The sequence below is a fragment of the Juglans microcarpa x Juglans regia genome, chromosome 4S (assembly GCF_004785595.1).
Source record: "Juglans microcarpa x Juglans regia isolate MS1-56 chromosome 4S, Jm3101_v1.0, whole genome shotgun sequence".
Taxonomy (NCBI): domain Eukaryota; kingdom Viridiplantae; phylum Streptophyta; class Magnoliopsida; order Fagales; family Juglandaceae; genus Juglans; species Juglans microcarpa x Juglans regia.
The window spans coordinates 9764215-9782199 of NC_054601.1; the positions used below are offsets into that span (position 1 = coordinate 9764215).

At 36.0% G+C, this 17985-nt stretch overlaps 1 protein-coding gene across 1 annotated transcript; it reads left to right on the forward strand.

The window, feature by feature from the left end:
• Nucleotides 1-10685: 10685 nt before the first annotated feature.
• LOC121263385 (proline-rich receptor-like protein kinase PERK3) lies at nt 10686-17223 on the forward strand. Its single transcript, XM_041166245.1, has 8 exons — nt 10686-11060; nt 12139-12567; nt 13006-13377; nt 14217-14432; nt 15180-15551; nt 15699-15942; nt 16026-16173; nt 16392-17223. Exons 1-8 carry the CDS (start codon nt 11030-11032, stop codon nt 16767-16769), a joined length of 2190 nt encoding a protein of 729 aa, XP_041022179.1. The 5' UTR covers nt 10686-11029; the 3' UTR covers nt 16770-17223.
• Nucleotides 17224-17985: the final 762 nt, after the last annotated feature.

Here is a 17985-nt window from a genome sequence, read left to right on the forward strand (position 1 = left end):
ATACTATAAAGTACGTTTCCACCCACCAAGCGTGTGAATAAAGAAAGACCCAAACTTGATGGTATGCCTTTTGAGACTATTGACCAGCTAAGCTCTACGCGGTTGGAGAGACTATTTGAGTCAGAGGAGATTTTTTAGGTGATTTGTGGGATGGCCAAGGATAAAGCCCCGAGTCCGAATGGGTTTTTTATGGCTTTTTATCATGATTGTTGGGAGGTAGTGGGTGGAGATATTATGCAGGTTTTTCAGAAACTATACACATTTGGGAGATTTGAGAAAAGCATTAATGTGTCTTTTATTGCTCTTAGAAAGTTGGTGGTGTGGATGTGAAAGGCTTTCGACCTATTAGTCTTATAAATGGAGTATATAAGATCATCTCAAAGATGCTCGCTAATCGCATGAACATAGTTATAAGTAGCAGTATTTCAAAATCTCAAAATGTTTTTGTGAGGGGTAGACAAATTCTGGATTTGGCATTGATAGCCAATGAATGCTTGGATTGTAGAATCAAGGAGGGCAAACATGCACTTTTGTGCAAGTTAGACATGGAAAAGGTTTACGACCATGTTAATTGAAACTTTTTGTGTTATTTACTTAGGAGGTGCGGATTTGGGGTTAGATGGATATCATGGATTAGACATTATGCATCTATGGTTCGCTTCTCCATTTTGGTGAATGGAGCACCAGAATTATTCTTTAATAGCTCTAGGGGCTTATACGGTAAGGGGATCCACTCTCCCCTTTACTATTTGTTGTTGTTATGGAAGTACTAAGTCGAATGTTGCGAACGGCGATGAATGGAGGTTTTCTTGCTGGATTTTCAGTGGGTGGGGTTTCTATATCTCACATTCTTTTTACTGATGACACACTTTTGTTTTGCGAGCCGCACAATGATAATTTGCAGTGTTTAAGGGTTGTACTTCTTTGTTTCAAAGCAATGTCAATCTCTCAAAGTCTAAAATAGTTCCTGTGGGTAGTGTATATAATATCCAAGACTTGGCGAATATCTTGGGTTGTAAGGTTGCTTCGCTATCTTTGAAATATCTTGGCCTCCCATTGGAGGCTACTTTCAAAACAAAAACCATTTGGGATGGTGTGTTAGAAATAATTGAAAGACGATTGGCTGGGTGGAAATGGATATATTTGTCCAAAGGTACTTGTTTGACTCTTATCAAGAATATTTTTTCTAACCTCCCTACATATTTTTTATCCCTTTTTCCATTACCTGCAAGTGTGGCTTCTTGTATGGAGAAAATTTTTTGCAACTTTCTTTGGGGAGGCATAGGAGAAGAAATTAAGTTCCATCTTGTGGGTTGGGATAAAGTTTGCTTACCAATTCAATGTAGTGGGTTGGGGTGCGCAATGTAAGGGTCTTCAATTAAACATTTTTGGAAAAATGGTTGTGGAGATACCATAAGAAAGGGAAGGGTTTATGGCAAGAAGTCATAGATGCTAAGTATGGGAGTATGATGGGGGATGGTGTTCTGAGGAAGTTAGAGGGACACATTGTGTGGGCTTGTGGAAAAATATTAGAGCGGGATGGGGTAAATTATCCAAGTGCTTTAGATTTACAATTGGAAGAGGTGACAGAGCTTACTTTTGGCATTATGCTTGGTGCGGTGAACGGGTCCTAAAGTAGGTGTTTCACACACTTTACCAGATTTCTAGCGACAAAGAGGTTGTTGTGGCTGACTTAGTGGTGATTTCTAATGGTGTTATCAATTGGGATTAGGTTTCTCAAGAGCTGCTCATGATTGAGAGTTGGATATGCTTGTTAATTTTTTTGACTCGCTATATGCAATATTGATAGGCAGCGAGACGGAGGATAAAATGATCTGGATTTTGAATGGAAATAACAAATTTCCGGTGCTCTCATTCTACAAGGCCTTCTTGGGAGTATCTAATGATCATAATTTTCCTTAGAAGGCCATATGGCAATGTAAAGTACCGTCTAGGATCGCTTTCTTTGTATGGACTGCATCTCTTGAGCGGATCCTCACGTCGGATAATTTGAGAAACGTGGTCATCTCTTAGCAGATTGGTGCTTCTTGTGCAAGAGTGATGGGGAATCAATGGATCATCTCTTATTACATTGTAAGGTGGCAAGATGTTTATGGAATGAGAACCTTAATAGATTAAAGGTGGCTTGGGTTATGCCCAGAAAAGTTAGAGATATTCTGGAGTGTTGGACAGGAATTAGAGGGAATTCACGAATAACTATTGTGTGGAGAATGATCTCTCTTTGTATTATGTGGTGCTTGTGGCTAGAGAGAAATAAGAGGTGCTTTGAAAACGTAGAGCATTCTTTGGATGTGCTGAAGCGATTCTTCTACAATACTTTATTTTCTTGGGCTTCGACCATTATTTGTATTACGGACAATTTTCATGACTTGCTTGTATCTCTCACTAGTACCTAGATGTAATTAGGTTTCATGATCTGCTTGTATAGTTCTGGTGTACTTTGTTATTATCCTTATTTCAATAGAATTTTACTTTTACCTATAAAAAAAAAAAGCTTTCCGCACAGATGGAAGAGTGGAGGAGATCCCTTATCTCTCATTGATCACCACCTCTTTACTATGTGATGGACATATATTCCCTTATTTTTCTTAATTAAATGTTTTTATGCGTATATATTATACACATAAATATGTTAGATGTCATGTTTAGCCAAGTCAGTATTGGATGAAAGTGATTATTTTTTTTAAAGAAAACTATAATCATTCATTCATCAAAGAAACTTACATCCATAATCAGATACATTCTAGGATATTTTCATATCAAACATAACATCATAAACCAAAATAATGGATTTGAAGCTCTACCAGTACACTATTTTCTTTTGTAACTAGTCTAGTCTTCACTATTGTTGATACTCCTTAAAGACAAACATCCAAAAGACAACACTCTCTGCCTAAGTAAAGACTCCACCTCACTTTTCATAAAAAAGAGAGGACTCACTACAGCCAAACTCTTTTTTTTTAATTAATAATAAAGAAACTAAAAAAGAAAGCAGTTAGATAAATTGATGAAAGTGATTATGAGATGTCAAATTTAACATTCCAAACAAAATTGATTCTATCTAATTAAAAACTTAGATTGTCAACCCAAAAATCACATATACATTCTATTAAGAATAATTATATTTGAAAACCTTTACATCATACACATTATCCATGTGGTATAATTTAACTTAGAAGATAAAATTTTATCCATGTGGTATAATTTAATTTAGAAGATAAAATTTTTCTTCTTGACAAACATTTTTTTCTACTAAAATACCAACTTCAATTTCTCTACAATTAAAAAATATATATATTTAAAATTAAAACAAATGAGTAAGTGAACTGCACCCGCTCTAGCAATGCATGTGACAAGAGATATTCACACATAGTGGATGGTGGAATCTCCCCCTTCTCGGCAGCGGCGGCAAAGGAATCTATCCTTTCCCCATGGATGGTTTGTAGCTCATTGATAGTCTCTTACCAATTTTTACTGTGCACTCCTAAATTTTTTACCTTCATTTATGTACGATCTCTTTCCTGACTTGTAGCCTAAATTCAAAATGTAGGACACATATATTGGATTTTAGGTTCAACTTGTATTATACTTAATTGTCACTTATTTGTTTCGTATTTTATAGAGTAAGAGGATGCTTGGGGTGGGGTGTAGCTTGGGTCCTGTTATAAAAATAATAGAAAATCTCCTGTTAAGTAAACCGACGTCGTGTAGATTTATGCTGGCCAAACTAATGTCGTGTACATATCTCTTATTTTTCCTATATGTTGGCCACTGATGACTGAATAGATATCTCACATTTTTTCTATACGCCGGCCACTGATACTCATTTGGAACACTTTGGCAAGAACCAACCGCAAAATCGTGGATTGGCAAATGTGAATCTACTCTTGCTACATTATTTATGTTAAAGTTGTAGGTGGAGAACACCTGCTTGATACTTCTAGCAAAGGACATCAATAGACAATACTAGTTGTAAAATCAAAAGAGACAACAACAACCAAAACAAAAAGAAGCAATGCAACTATGGGTTCTCAATAAGAGATAAGAATTTAAGAAAATTATTTATGAAATAGTATTTTTCATGATGTAATTTGGTATTATTTATGAAATAGTTTGTTGTTGTTGTCGATCTATTTGAAACCGTAGGACAAGTGCTTGTAAAAAGTACTCTTAGAATGTAAACTAAGATGTCTTGCTCTAGTTTGTAATATAATGTTAATAGATGATATGTTACTCTCAAAGGTGTAATTAATAGTTATATTTATCGGGGCATATTGATGGAACCGATCCATTTTCCCCCCCTCTCTCTTCTAGAAATGTGGGGCGTTTTCTCTCTACTATTCTTCTGAACGTAGAGACCCTCTCTTGAACTTAGTTCGAAGAGGTTTATCTGTTTTTTGGTTGTAAGGTGAGCTACTAAGTTACATTCATGGCTGAAGAATTAAGTAGCCTCTATGAGGGTCTATGTCTCACGGAGGAGGAGAAACAATAAGTTTTCATTCCGACTGAGAAAGTTCTAATCTCCATTGAAAAGAGCAAGAAGTGATTGGCTGCTCTTGTTGTAGCATAGAAGAAGTAAACAGATGAGCTTTTCGGTCTACTATGAGCAAGGTATGCAAAGTGGAGGGCCAGATTTCTTTTAAGAACCTTGGTACGAACATGTTTCTGGTTGAGTTTCAAAGTCCCATGGAAAAGGATCTAGTACTATCAGGAAGGCCCTGGTCCTTTGACAAGTCTTTGGTATGTTTATTTAACTGTGAAGGTTGTTTGGCTCCTAAAGATATTGCATTTAACAAAGAATCATTATGGATACTGCTACATGATTTGCCTTTTGCTGGTATGAATAAAAACCACGCGGAAAAAGTTGGGTTCAGCTGCAGGTATTGTTTTATCAGTGGATGTAGATGCAAGTGGAATGGCTTGGGGCAGCTTCCTCAGGGTTAGAGTATTACTCAATATTTCTAAACCTCTTACTCATGGTAGGTTTATTAATATGGGAGAGAAATGTTATTATATCCCTTTCAAATATGAAAGGCTTCCTATGTTCTGTTTCCACTATGGTGCCACTAAACATACTGGTTCTTCTTGTCCAAATTCTCCTTTGAGCGGCAAAGTACGTGAAGGAACTGCATCAAAATACGATTCCCGGTTAAGGGCTAGCACTCAGATTAGGAGTTTTCAAACCTTTAACAGAAGGGGTGATTTCGAAAACTCAGGAAGTTGGCGCCAAAACAAACCTGAGGACAGCTGGTACGATGAGGGTGGGATGGGACATAATGCTACTGGGAACTCTAATGCAGCTTTTGAGCAAGCAGACCTTGGGAACCCAACAAACATTGCAAGTGGTTGAAACTCCTTGTTAGTCCTATATGTCGTATAAGAAAAAAATTACATCACCAAATAAATTATAATCAATAATCATTTGGTCATCTGTCCAAAAAATGTGTTATAGAAGGAATGACTCTCTCATTTTTGCTTTTAGAAGTATCTCAATAAACTCCGTCTTACCATATTTTAGCTCTCGTTGTCATTTGTTATGAAGATAATTCTTTTGATCTTGCTTGGTGTAACCAAGTGCATCTTTCTCACAAACTTGCCTACCCATGAACTCATAGGAATCCTTCAATTTTATATTACTATCATCTGCCAAATCAATTTCCAATGCTTGTGCTTTTAAAATCTTCATTGTGATGGCATCATGTGAGCACATTGTGGAATATGGAGAGCATGATTATGATTGAGCTCAATACTATATATGTAATTTTTTTGTTTTTATTTATCATGTCTAATTATCATATGTGCTTTGCAACTTGTCCTTGTTTATGCTCGCTCATATCTTTTTTGTCCATATCTCTCCCATTGGGCTCGAAGTCCCTCCTTAAAACACACAAATTTTCTTGAAGTCACCAAGTCATCTATTTTTCTTTTATCATACTACTATCTTCGAATACTAAATCCATAGTTCTATCCATACTCATTATAGAAGTCGTATGCCTCTTGTTCATAATCAAACTCAAGTCCAATCTTTGGTATATGATCTATAACCAAAGTTTGATCATTATTCTTGATTATCTCTTCTATGTATATTACGGTCTCTGAAAAATTACAATAAGCACATGAACTTTTAGATTCATATCAAGTCCTTGAAAGTGACAAGTACTTTTCTAAAAGAAAAATTAAAAGCAACTAAAAGTAACAAAAATTATGTCTACACATTAGAATGACATACTGACAAACACAAGCTACAAAAATATGGTAAGCCAAAAAGGCAAATACAAGCAACAAGAAAACCAAATAATGGCTTAGTCGTAGAGAATGGAGACCAAATTGGATTTAAGGAAATGATATTCAGAGTAAAAATGGAAGAACCCTTGGGAGATTAACTCAAATACAGGAAAAACAAATAAAAAGAAAAGACTTTGAACAAAGAGAGAAAAATATATATACATTTACCAATAAAAGAGAGAAAAATGCATAACAAAGTAGATTTACATTTACCAATATTCCAAGTTTTTGATGCTCGTTCTTCTTCCTGCAAGCAAGTGGTTTACCAGAAAAGAAAAACGATTTTTATGAGTATACGTCAAACCAAAGTGTTCTAAACGAGTTCGACCAGTGTATAAGAAAAATAGTAAATATATATATATATATATATGTTCAGTGGCCAGTGTACTCAAACTTTTTGCATTCTCGTGCCAAAAACAGAAGATATCTGCGTGACATTAGTTTGGCCAATGTACCTCTACACGACGTCGGTTTGCTTAACAGGAGATTTCTTGTTATATAAATAACGAGACCCAAGTTGGATCCCTTGGGGAGTGAGATGAGATGAGAATTTTGTGAATAGTAATAATATAGTTTGTGAATATTAATGAAATAGTTTAAATTGAGTATTTTTTAGATTTTTAGAAAGGAGTGAGAAAAAATTAAATAAAAAATATTATAAAATTAAAATATTGTTAGAATATAGTTTTATAATATTATTGTTCAAGATTTGAAAAAGTTAAATTACTTTTTATTTTTTGTTTGAAAGTTTAGAAAAGTTATAATAATTAGTTTGAAAAAGTTGTAATGATTAGTTTGAAAAAGTTGTAATAATTAATTTAAAAATATTTGTGTTTGAGTGATATTTGAAAAGAAGATTGGATGAAATGAGATGAGATAAGAATTTTAGAATGGAAACTTTTTCCAAACAAGCTCTAAGATTACTACCTTATATGTATTACAAGATTACCTAATAATTAGCATGGAGAGAGAGACCATAATTTCCATTTTTTAATTTTTTTTATATGAAACCTCAACTGTTTGTTTTTTAAATAAGTAACTGAAAAATTATCACATCGATATTCACTATTAACCATGCGTATAGAAACTGTCTTCTTCTTCTTCTTCTTCTTCTTCTTCTTTTTTTTTCCCCTTAAATGAATGCATAAAATCAATCCTTTTTTTTTTTAAGAATAATAATAGAAGAGCTTCCTAATTTTTAAGTTGTACTATTTACAAAATTACAAGTATGATGTGTAACATACCACTTATTGTGAGATCTATTATATTCATAAAAAGAATCAAAACTACTAATTATTTTTTATATATAAACTAATGTAATCGGTTTTCATGTTAGCAATGTATTTAGTGTATTAATAAAAAAAAACTTGTGAATATATTTATTCATTTTTTCTCAAACAAAAAGTTAGGTCATACATATACCTTAACATGTCAAAATCTCCTACTCCCTATGGTAGAAAATTTTAAGTTTTATTGTCACCATAAAGTATATGTAGACATGCCGAGAATTGAACAACAATAAGTACTACAGCTATAAAAATATTTTGCAAAGTAAATTTTCAAGATAACGTGATTTCATACGGTACATTAGGTTTTGGTATACCATATCAAGACACATTGTTTTGTGAATTTATTTTTATGAATTTATGACAAAAGTATTTCTCTTAAATACATCTATATATATATTTTAGAATTCTTATATCTATATAAGCTTTTTATGTTATACGTTGATTTGACAAATCTTGATTCATAAAAGAAAATAACTTTAAACCAGAGAAAAATAGAATTGCCCTCATGAGCAGATCACGCACAATTTGCCCACCTTCTCTATCTTTCTCCCTTCTCTCCCTCTCTCTGTCTCTCGTCAAAACTCGCAAGCCTAAAGCTCTCTCACCCCTCAGTCGGTTTCCATCGGCCAACCATGTGGGGGGAGCCCTCATGTAAGCAGATACTTTTCTCTTTCAAAGAAAACTCTTTAAATTTGTTAGTGTATATGTGAGTTTATAAATTGTGTGTATGAACCAGTGTTTTAAATTTCGTACCGTACCGGCTGGTATGGTCGAAATTTTTCGTTTCGGCCGTCCGGCCGGTACAGGTACTATACCTGTTCCGTACCGGCCAAAATACCGGCCGGTACCGGCCTCAATTTCGGCCTATACCGGCCTAAATTTCGGCCGGTACCGGCCGATATTTCGGCCTGTGTTTTTTTTTATTTATTATTTTTTCAAACTACAAGCTTATTTTTTAACCCCCAAGTTAGACTAGACTATTTATAATTTATATATATATTTATATATAATTTATTTATATATAGACTATTATTTTAGAATATAATTTTTATATATATTTATATATATAATTTATTCATATATCGACTACCCGAAACGTTATCCCGAAACGCTATCCCGAAACGATACTGATATCGAAATATTTCGTTCCAGTGCCTTGACAGGTACGACGTCCGGTACGGTATTCAAAACATTGGTATGAACAAGAGTTCCACATTGCTTGAGTGAGGCTTTTATATTGCCTTAGCCTCTTATATAAATGTCACATTAGATTACAGTGAAAAAGTACAATGATGTATAGAATACAATTCTAACATAGTATCAGAACCATGTCATTGTGCCACGTGGTTGCCACGTTAGCAGCCACGTCAGAGTCAATACTCTAACCTTTTAAGTATTAATAATTTTCGTCATTCTTAGCATTCTTCCATTGTTTTTGTCTTCTTTGGTTGGGCCATGTTACCGTTATCCAGGCGGTGCTCACTACCGTAAGACATTTGCAATCATTACAAGGACTACAACGTTTGCAGTCTGCTATATCAGTAGTTACGTCTACTTCATCTTTATCAGCATTCTTCCTCTGCATGTGTCTTCTCTAGTTGAGCCCTGTCACTGTTATCCAGGTGGTGCTCACTGCCGTAAGATATTTGCAATCGTTGCAAGGACTACTATGTTTGTAGTCTGCCATATCAGCAGCTACGTCTACTTCGTCTTTATTAGCATTCTTCCTCTGCATGTGTCTTCTCTAGCTGAACCATGTCACTGTTATCTAGGAGTTTCTCACTGCCATCAAACATTTGCAATCGTTGCAAGGATTACTACGTTTGTAGTCTGCCACACCAGCAACCACGTTTGCTTCTTCCTTCTCGGCATTCCTCTGCTGCCTGTCTTCTATGGCTAATCTTTGCCACCGTTTAGGTGTTACTCACTACCATGAGACATCATCTGCAGATGCTGCAATAACTACTACAAAATTTCTTAATCATTACACCACATCATCATCCTACCACATCAGCACACTACGACTCGATTTCTTTATTTGATTGACAACTTTAAGTTAGTTTTTCATCCACCTTAAGTTTACGGGGTTGTTAGTATATATGTGAGTGTGTAAATTGTGTATGATTAGGAATCCCATGTTGATTGAGTGAGGCTCTTGTATTACCTTATTATTATTTTTTAATGTCACATAGACTACATTAAAAGATGCACAATGATGTATAGAATACAATTCTAACTTTAGAGAGAGAGAGAGAGAGAGAGGCGATTGAAGAAGAAGGGTACCCCTCAGACCAAGCAACAATTAAAAAAGGATACGTGTGAACTTGTGAATAGGCCCTGAGAGAAACAAAGTAGACGTTGCGACAAGTCCATCTGTCTAATGTAATTTTTTCCAAATAAATTGAAAATTGAAAATTGAATTGTTTATTTTATTTTATATAAAAATTTAAAAAATTATAATAATTAGAAAAGCTGAAATAAAAATAGTTGTAAAAACAAACAAAATGACATGAAGGGTTGAGTTCTTCTTTTTTCTTTTTCAGTTCTCTTTTATTTTTACAGATGAGATGAAATGAGTTGAAATTAAAATTAAAAAATAAATAAAATATTGTTAGAATATATTTTTGTAATATTATTTTTATTTTGAAATTTAAAAAAGTTGAATTGTTTATTTTATTTTGTATAAAAATTTAAAAAAATTATAATGATAAAATAAAATAAAATAAGATGAGTTAAAAAAAATTGTGAAAACAAATGCAGAATTTGGTGCAGGTGTTGAGGAGAGAGAGAATGAGCAGGAGAGATTGATCACCTAAGATCAGTTCTACCTTAAGTAACATAGAAAGCTTACGTGTACACTTTCTATCCGAGGACATAAAAATAGGTTTGATCCCGGTTGAAAGACTCTTTCTTCATAAAAAAAAATTAACTAAAAAAAATTTAATTCAAAAGAGAATTAAATATTGCTTTTGTAGTTTTGCAGCTTCTTATCTTATGTATATGAAATATTTCTTTGTTTTTTTTCATCGTTAAATTGTTCTCTTCCGTTAACGGCGCACGTTAGACGCCAATATAAAGTCCGTGCGCATCCCTTAACCCAACGACATCTCCTCCAACAGTCACAGAGCCATTCCTTCTACTCTCTCCCTCTCTCTCTCTCGCTCTTTCGACGGGCTCGAGTTTGCGGATAACAGTTTCTCCGAGTTCACTCGGTAATGGCAAGCTTGACTACGAGTCCACTTTCCCGAGTTCGTATTTTCACTATGTATCCGCCTCTGGATCCTCCTCCGTTTGCGTCTAGAGATTGTTTCAGCTCCTAGTGTTTGTACGGGGTTCGGGTGCGTGTTATGTTCGTTTTATAGTGTGATCCCGCCGTTGATTTCATCGAATCTCGCAGATCTGAAGCCCTCCGCTGTAAATCAACGGCGTCTGTCATGTCGGTGCTCGCCGTTTCCGTCCCCACAGGTAAATCTCGTTCGTTCGTGGTTTGATTTCAATTCCATTTGGCCATTTCTGAGTGATACGATTGGTTTCCGAGATAATGTGTGGAAAATGAAAGGAAGATAAAGGAGAAGAGAAGAATGTTTTGAATCTTATGCGGTGCTTTGCAAAACCAACAAAGAGAAGATGGGACTCAAATTTTGCGTCTCTTGCATAGTTTTGTTTAGTCTCTTGGAAACGATAAAACTCAGTTTAGCGCAGTCAAATGCTAGGATTATGTTCCAAATTAAAAAAAGGTTAAGATTCTCATTTTTTTTTTTCCTCATCATTTATACGTTACTAGAAAGTACATTAAAGTATATTATCTCATTTTATGCCGTCGGGAACCTGAAAGCATAAAAATCTATGCTCAGCACTTAGCAGTGAGACACTGCTTCAGCTTAGTTGTGTTCATAGTTGGGGGAGCAAACATGACGCAAACTGGGAGATCGGCACTTGACACTTATTTGCTCTTATTTACTTTTCACTGGAAATGAAGAACACTGTACTTGGTATATCTGCTGAAATTTTGAGTTCCTTGAACCATGTGATGGGGTTGGGGCTTGCTGAGTTATAATTTCTATCAAAACTGGTTTGTATTGCGGCAATTCTTTTTGTTTAGCTGAGTCGACAAGCTAGAAATAGATGATGGAATAAAAAACCTGAATATCGAGCTCTCTGATTATGTTTTTTTTTTTTGGGAGGGGCTGCCCAGCCCAAGAGTTGAATTAAGCTGGGCTGACTGGTACTATTGTTCCAAGGCTTCCTGTGTTTTGAAGAATCTAATATATGGTATTTAGGTTTCTTTTACTTTTTCTGTATCATGTCAGCTTCCAAATCGGGCATCAGTTTCATTCTAAAATTATTTTTAATTGCACACAATGCTGGGCTTTGGTCATTATTCTGTGTGTGGTGTGTTCCTTGTATATTTTTTGGAGCAAACTACATGACTCGGTTCTTGAATTGTTGACATTTATGAAATATAAAGTTCATGTTATTATGATTGTTACTATGATTTCTTCTTCCCAATAGATTGAATATCTATACTGAACAAATGTTGCAGGAGTTCCTGAAAAGCTTCTATGGTGGTTGATGAAACGGTTGCTTCTATTATTTTATGTGATATTAATCACAGATGCTGATGTCCCGAATAATCTCTTGGAAGCCCCTTTAGTCTCTCCAACTACTGCATCTGCTATTCCTGATCTGCCTCTACCAGCTGAGCTTCCTCTATTACATAAACATCAACATAAGCATTTTTCTCCTCGTGGTGCACCGAAAATTGCACTTTCACCAGCCCATGCTCCTTCTTATGGCCCACTGGTAACTTCCAGCCACCCTCCTACTAGTTCACGACTCTCGAGACCTTCGATGAAGAGGACTGCATTAGCACCACCTGTTACTAGTTTTGAGCACATCGCCCCAATGCAGTCTGGTGCTGGTGCAGTTCCTTCCGGATTAGCTCAGCCACCTCTATCCCCCTATAACTCTGGTAAGTTTTATTCTGGAATTGACTTTTTGTAACTTTTTTGTTAATCTCTCCACTGTCTTGATTATCTATAATTTGTAGTGCAACTCTTCCATGGAAAGAGTGGAATGGTCCTTGAATAGATTAATTTATTTTAAGTTTCTGAATTATTTATCAGAAAAGAAAAAGTTTCTGAATTATTTTTTCTCTACCTGTGTAGAGTGGCACATTGAACAGTTATCTTAACTTTGAAATTGACTTATATGAAATTTCGTTTTTGATCGATAAACAACATTTTATTGAGCATAAAATAGACAAAGGCCCGAGTATACGGGACGTATAAAAGAGCATCGCCTATGCATGCCAGTTTAGCGATCATATGAAATTTTCTGCTTCTTCTTTATCAAATGGGTGGTTACCTACTTTTATATTAACATGCTTACTTATTTTTTGTTCTGCCAGACTGTTGTGCGCAAGACATGGTATTGAAGCGAGCGACTCGAGGGTGTCACTGTGTGTATCCGATAAAGCTAGACCTTCTGCTTTTAAATGTCTCTCAGAATCCTAATTGGAATCTTTTTCTGAATGAATTAGCTTCTGGACTTCATTTGGAAGTTTCTCAAATTGAGCTGATCAACTTTTATGTACTCAGCTTATCAAGGTTAAATATTTCAATGGATATAGTTCCAAAAGCAGGGATCAGTTTCTCTGCCCGTGTGGCATCTGCAATAAACTCTTCCCTTGCCATGCATAAGGTTCATCTAAACCCTACGTTAGTGGGCGATTATGAACTTCTCAATTTAACCTGGTTTCAGCCTCCGCCTCCTCCTCCAGGTAATTTTGAGAAGTTGTCTAATGCATTGATAAGATGTTTTGATCTTGATGTATGGTTGCCTCTACCGCATTCTCTGCTTTGGAAACTTTTGTATAAATTTGCTTTTTTTTTTTTTTTTTGTGGGTGTGTGTGTGTGTTGGGGGGGGGGGGGGGGGATGGCGGTGATGGCGACTATGATATTAACCTTTTGTTTCCATGCATTGAGTGATATTTCTTGTTTAAGCTGAGGGAATAAATCGGTTGTATGAACAGTGACAGGGTCAGTGCTCATATCCATGGCTCCTGATTGCTGTTAATCTTGAAATTTTGGCTCTACACACCCAGGCTAAAGGAAAAAAAATGATCATAACAAATTACAGCTGCCTGGTGGGCTGGTTGAACTTCTTAAAAAGTAGGGATTTTATCTTGGTTATGGCGCATCTTTAGCCACTTGTTTCAAAGCCAAACTATAGATACTTGCTGATATTGAAGATATACCTGTTTCTTCTTTCATATGACATAAATATAGCAGACACACTCACTTATATATACACATGTACATTTATTTATGTGGTTAAGTTTTCCAAAAGTTACAACTGGCAAGCCAAGTGTGCAATCTTTTTAGGTTTGGGCTGGCGGTTTAAAATCTGAAAACACCAGTTAAAATTTTGTTTTCAAAATTAATTTGGGCTTCCCTTTGCTTTTTTCAGAATTAGTTTTCGCTTCCTTTCTATATCTCTTTTACGCACTACAATATCTTTTTTTTTTTTTTTTTTGCTCCTACATTATGTCGAGGATTGTTCGGTGGAACTTTGCACTGCTATTTTAATATTGACATAGCATTGCATCTGATATTCAGCTCCTGTTGGTACTCCTTCACCTGTGGAATCCCCACCACATCAGTCACCAAATGCTACGTCACTCAACACTGCTTCAAACAGAGGGAGGAATTCAAATTTAGTTGTAATACTTGGCATTGGTGCTTGTGTACTGTTCATCACCGTTATATCTGTGCTTGTACTTTGTTTGTGCACATTTCGCCATGGGAAGGCCAAAGCATCTCTTGTGGAAACTGGTATTGTCTCAAATTCTGAGTTATGTATCTCAGGTCTCTATGTTTTGCATCTTGTTAATATTCTGTACAGTGACCCTCTAACAACTTGCTATTGGTAGAAACCATTATATGTAATTGCTTTCTATAATGCCTTTAAAGTTTGTGCTTATGGGATTGAAAGAAATAGTGTTCTAAATAATTCTTAATTTACTTCTGGACGGTAATGTAAAAATATGACCATGCTTCTAAAGTCTCTCTATTTTTTGTCATTTTATAAACCTTTATTATTATAGTTAGGGAACATTTGAATGATTTGAATCTGAGATCCTGTGTGTTCATGCAGAACTTCTTTTTTTTTAAATTCTCCTTGGGATTGAAAATTATCAGTGTGAGAGGTCAATGTTAAGGTCTATTATAGATAATATACTCGGCTTTGACTCTAATTGACTTTGCCAAGGGTTGCCTCACGGATTTAAGTTTTTCCCATTCATCAAACGGCTTGAGAATATATTACTACCTCGTTATGCTTTTAATCTTGCTTTAAGTATTTCAACTTGGCTTGTTTAAGAAATTACTAGTGAAGATGACTTGATGGAATATAACGTCACTGGACAGCTCAGTCTAAAAAAGGCCTGAAACGCCAATACAGATACTTCAAATGGATTTGATTCTGACAGTTGCATGACCATTATGGTCTTTCCTTTTTCATGGAACCTTTTGTTTATTCCTTCTGTTTCAATCAATGGTTTTTCTTTTCTTCTCTCTCAGAAAAGCCGAGGACTGTGAGTGCAGTTCCAGCAGTAGGATCTCTTCCCCACCCAACCAGCACGCGGGTACTGGCGTATGAAGAACTTAAAGAAGCTACAAACAACTTTGAAGCTGCCAGCATACTTGGAGAAGGCGGATTTGGTAGAGTTTTCAAGGGCGTCTTAAGTGATGGTACAGCTGTAGCAATTAAGAGGCTTACTAGTGGAGGGCAACAAGGGGATAAAGAATTTCTGGTAGAGGTTGAGATGCTTAGCAGGCTGCATCACCGTAATCTTGTGAAACTTGTGGGTTACTACAGCAATCGTGACTCTTCACAAAACCTACTTTGCTACGAGCTTGTCCCAAATGGAAGCTTGGAGGCTTGGCTCCATGGTATTTTTTTTAATCACTGATTCTGCTAGAATCTTGAGTTTGATGTTTCTCTTTCTACTGGAGTTTCTTTGAGAAGAAACTTAGAGAAAGACGACATTCTGTGTGTAAATCTCATTCACAATTGACAATGACTCTGGTTTGCCTTAGGTCCCCTGGGAGTAAATTGTCCTTTGGAGTGGGACACCAGAATGAAGATTGCACTTGATGCTGCAAGAGGGCTTGCATACCTGCATGAGGACTCACAGCCCTGTGTTATTCACAGAGATTTCAAAGCCTCCAATATATTGCTTGAAAATAACTTTCATGCTAAAGTTGCCGATTTTGGTCTTGCTAAACAGGCTCCTGAAGGCAGAGCAAATTACCTCTCCACACGAGTGATGGGCACATTTGGGTTGGTCTCATTCTCTTCCGTCCTTGATTTTGTTGTTTCCATAATTAAATTTGGTGCTAAGATGGAATGAAATTAATCTACAGGTATGTAGCTCCAGAGTATGCTATGACTGGACATTTACTTGTTAAAAGTGATGTCTACAGCTATGGGGTTGTGCTTCTTGAATTGCTGACAGGAAGGAAGCCAGTGGAAATGGCACAGCCATCTGGACAGGAAAACCTCGTCACTTGGGTTAGTCTTATTTTTAGACCTATCCCTTTTTCTTCTCATTCTTCTTCTTGCTCTTTAACGTTCATGGTACATACCTTTTGCATTCAGGCCTTTTATGACGATCAGATTGATTGTCATGTGTTGCATAATTATTATCCTGGAAGTTCATTTTTATTACTTGTCAAAACAAAAATTATTATGGGCAGAAAATAAGACTACTCAGTGGTATTGTTTATCAGGCTAGACCAATTCTTAGAGACAAGGATCGACTGGAAGAGCTTGCCGATCCGAAGCTTGGAGGAAACTACCCAAAGGAAGATTTCATAAGAGTTTGCACAATTGCGGCAGCTTGTGTTGCTCCGGAGGCAAGCCAAAGGCCTACAATGGGTGAAGTGGTACAGTCACTTAAAATGGTGCAGCGTGTCACAGAGTATCAAGATTCCATGTTAACCTCGTCCAACAACCGACCAAATCTAAGGCAGTCATCTACTACCTTCGAGTCTGACGGGACATCTTCTATGTTCTCTTCTGGTCCTTACTCTGGTTTAAGTGCCTTTGACAATGACAACATCTCGCGGACAGCAGTTTTCTCTGAAGATCTCCACGAAGGACGATGAAGGCTTTTTAAGGTAAGTTAACCAGAAGTCTTCATTCGGTTTAAAGTTTGATTGCCATAAACAACAATGTGACGAGTGTTGGGAAAAAAGGAGCAGGATTTTTCGACATAATGTTTGTAACTGTTTATTAGTGGGAGTGGTAGGAACAGGTGCTTTTGGGTATCCTTCATGGAGAACGGTAGTTCATTTTCCCATTGGCTGTGGTTCTCCTCCTGGATAGATTTTGTACATATATCATATATGCCTTGTAGCTTTTTTAAAGGGTCTTTTAATTTAGTGTTTTTTTTTTTTTTTTTTTTTTTTTTTTTTTTTTTTTTTTTTTTTTTTTTTCCTGGTTCTGTCGTTATAAAACTTGAAATTGATGTGATATTTCCGACCATTCCCATGGGATTTGGGTTTTTATTCTTTGTATTCAATTAAGTCATTTTCAATCATACAGATGCATTTTACGTGACTTTATATGTGTACAACTTAAATAAACAATGGCATAAAATATATTATATCATACAGATGCTGGTTGTAGGACAAATAGAAATCCCATATACAACGCTAACTTTTATGGACGTGTTTCACAGTTTCACTCATGAATCACTTGCAACCAAAGAGTTGTGTGGCTTGGGAGTTTTGGAGAACGCCTCTAATGCCTAAGTCAACATTACAATGAGAATATCATTTTTTAGACAAATGAATTAGATGATCTTCACATACTTGGGTGATATGTATATATATAGTCCCTGAGATTTCTGTTGCCATGCAATAGCTGGCTTATCTGTTAAATTATTATGAACGTGTTTCACAGCCTCACTCACGCGATTATCTGCAACCAAATAGTTGTGTGGCTTTGAGGTTCTGGGGAACGCCTCCAATGCCTAAGTCAGCAATCACAGTGAGAATTTCATTTTCTAAAAAAATGAATTAGATGATTTTTACATACCTGAGTGTGTATATATAGAGCCCTTAAGATTTCTATTGCCATGTGATAGTCCGTTTATCTGTTATTTGAAATTCAAGTCTCGGGATGAAGGACTTAACCAAATCCAAATGATCGGATAACTCTCCTTATCCGAGAGACTCTCAATCAGTTATTCCTTCAACAACTAGGATGGGTTGGACTCTCAGGGAATTGGGTTATTGGCCTGACTTGTAGCTCAGGCCCATAAGGCGGCCCAATAGGCCTTGAAGTGGTAGCCAGCCCAAAGCTTTCTAAGGTAAAAAT

Bases quoted from the DNA above. Each gene is read 5' to 3' on its own strand.
- LOC121263385 (XM_041166245.1), top strand. From the start codon at position 11,030: ATGTCGGTGCTCGCCGTTTCCGTCCCCACAG. The intron at 15,552-15,698 runs GTATTTTTTTTA...GGTTTGCCTTAG, and splicing joins CTTGGAGGCTTGGCTCCATG to GTCCCCTGGGAGTAAATTGT. The intron at 16,174-16,391 runs GTTAGTCTTATT...ATTGTTTATCAG, and splicing joins AGGAAAACCTCGTCACTTGG to GCTAGACCAATTCTTAGAGA.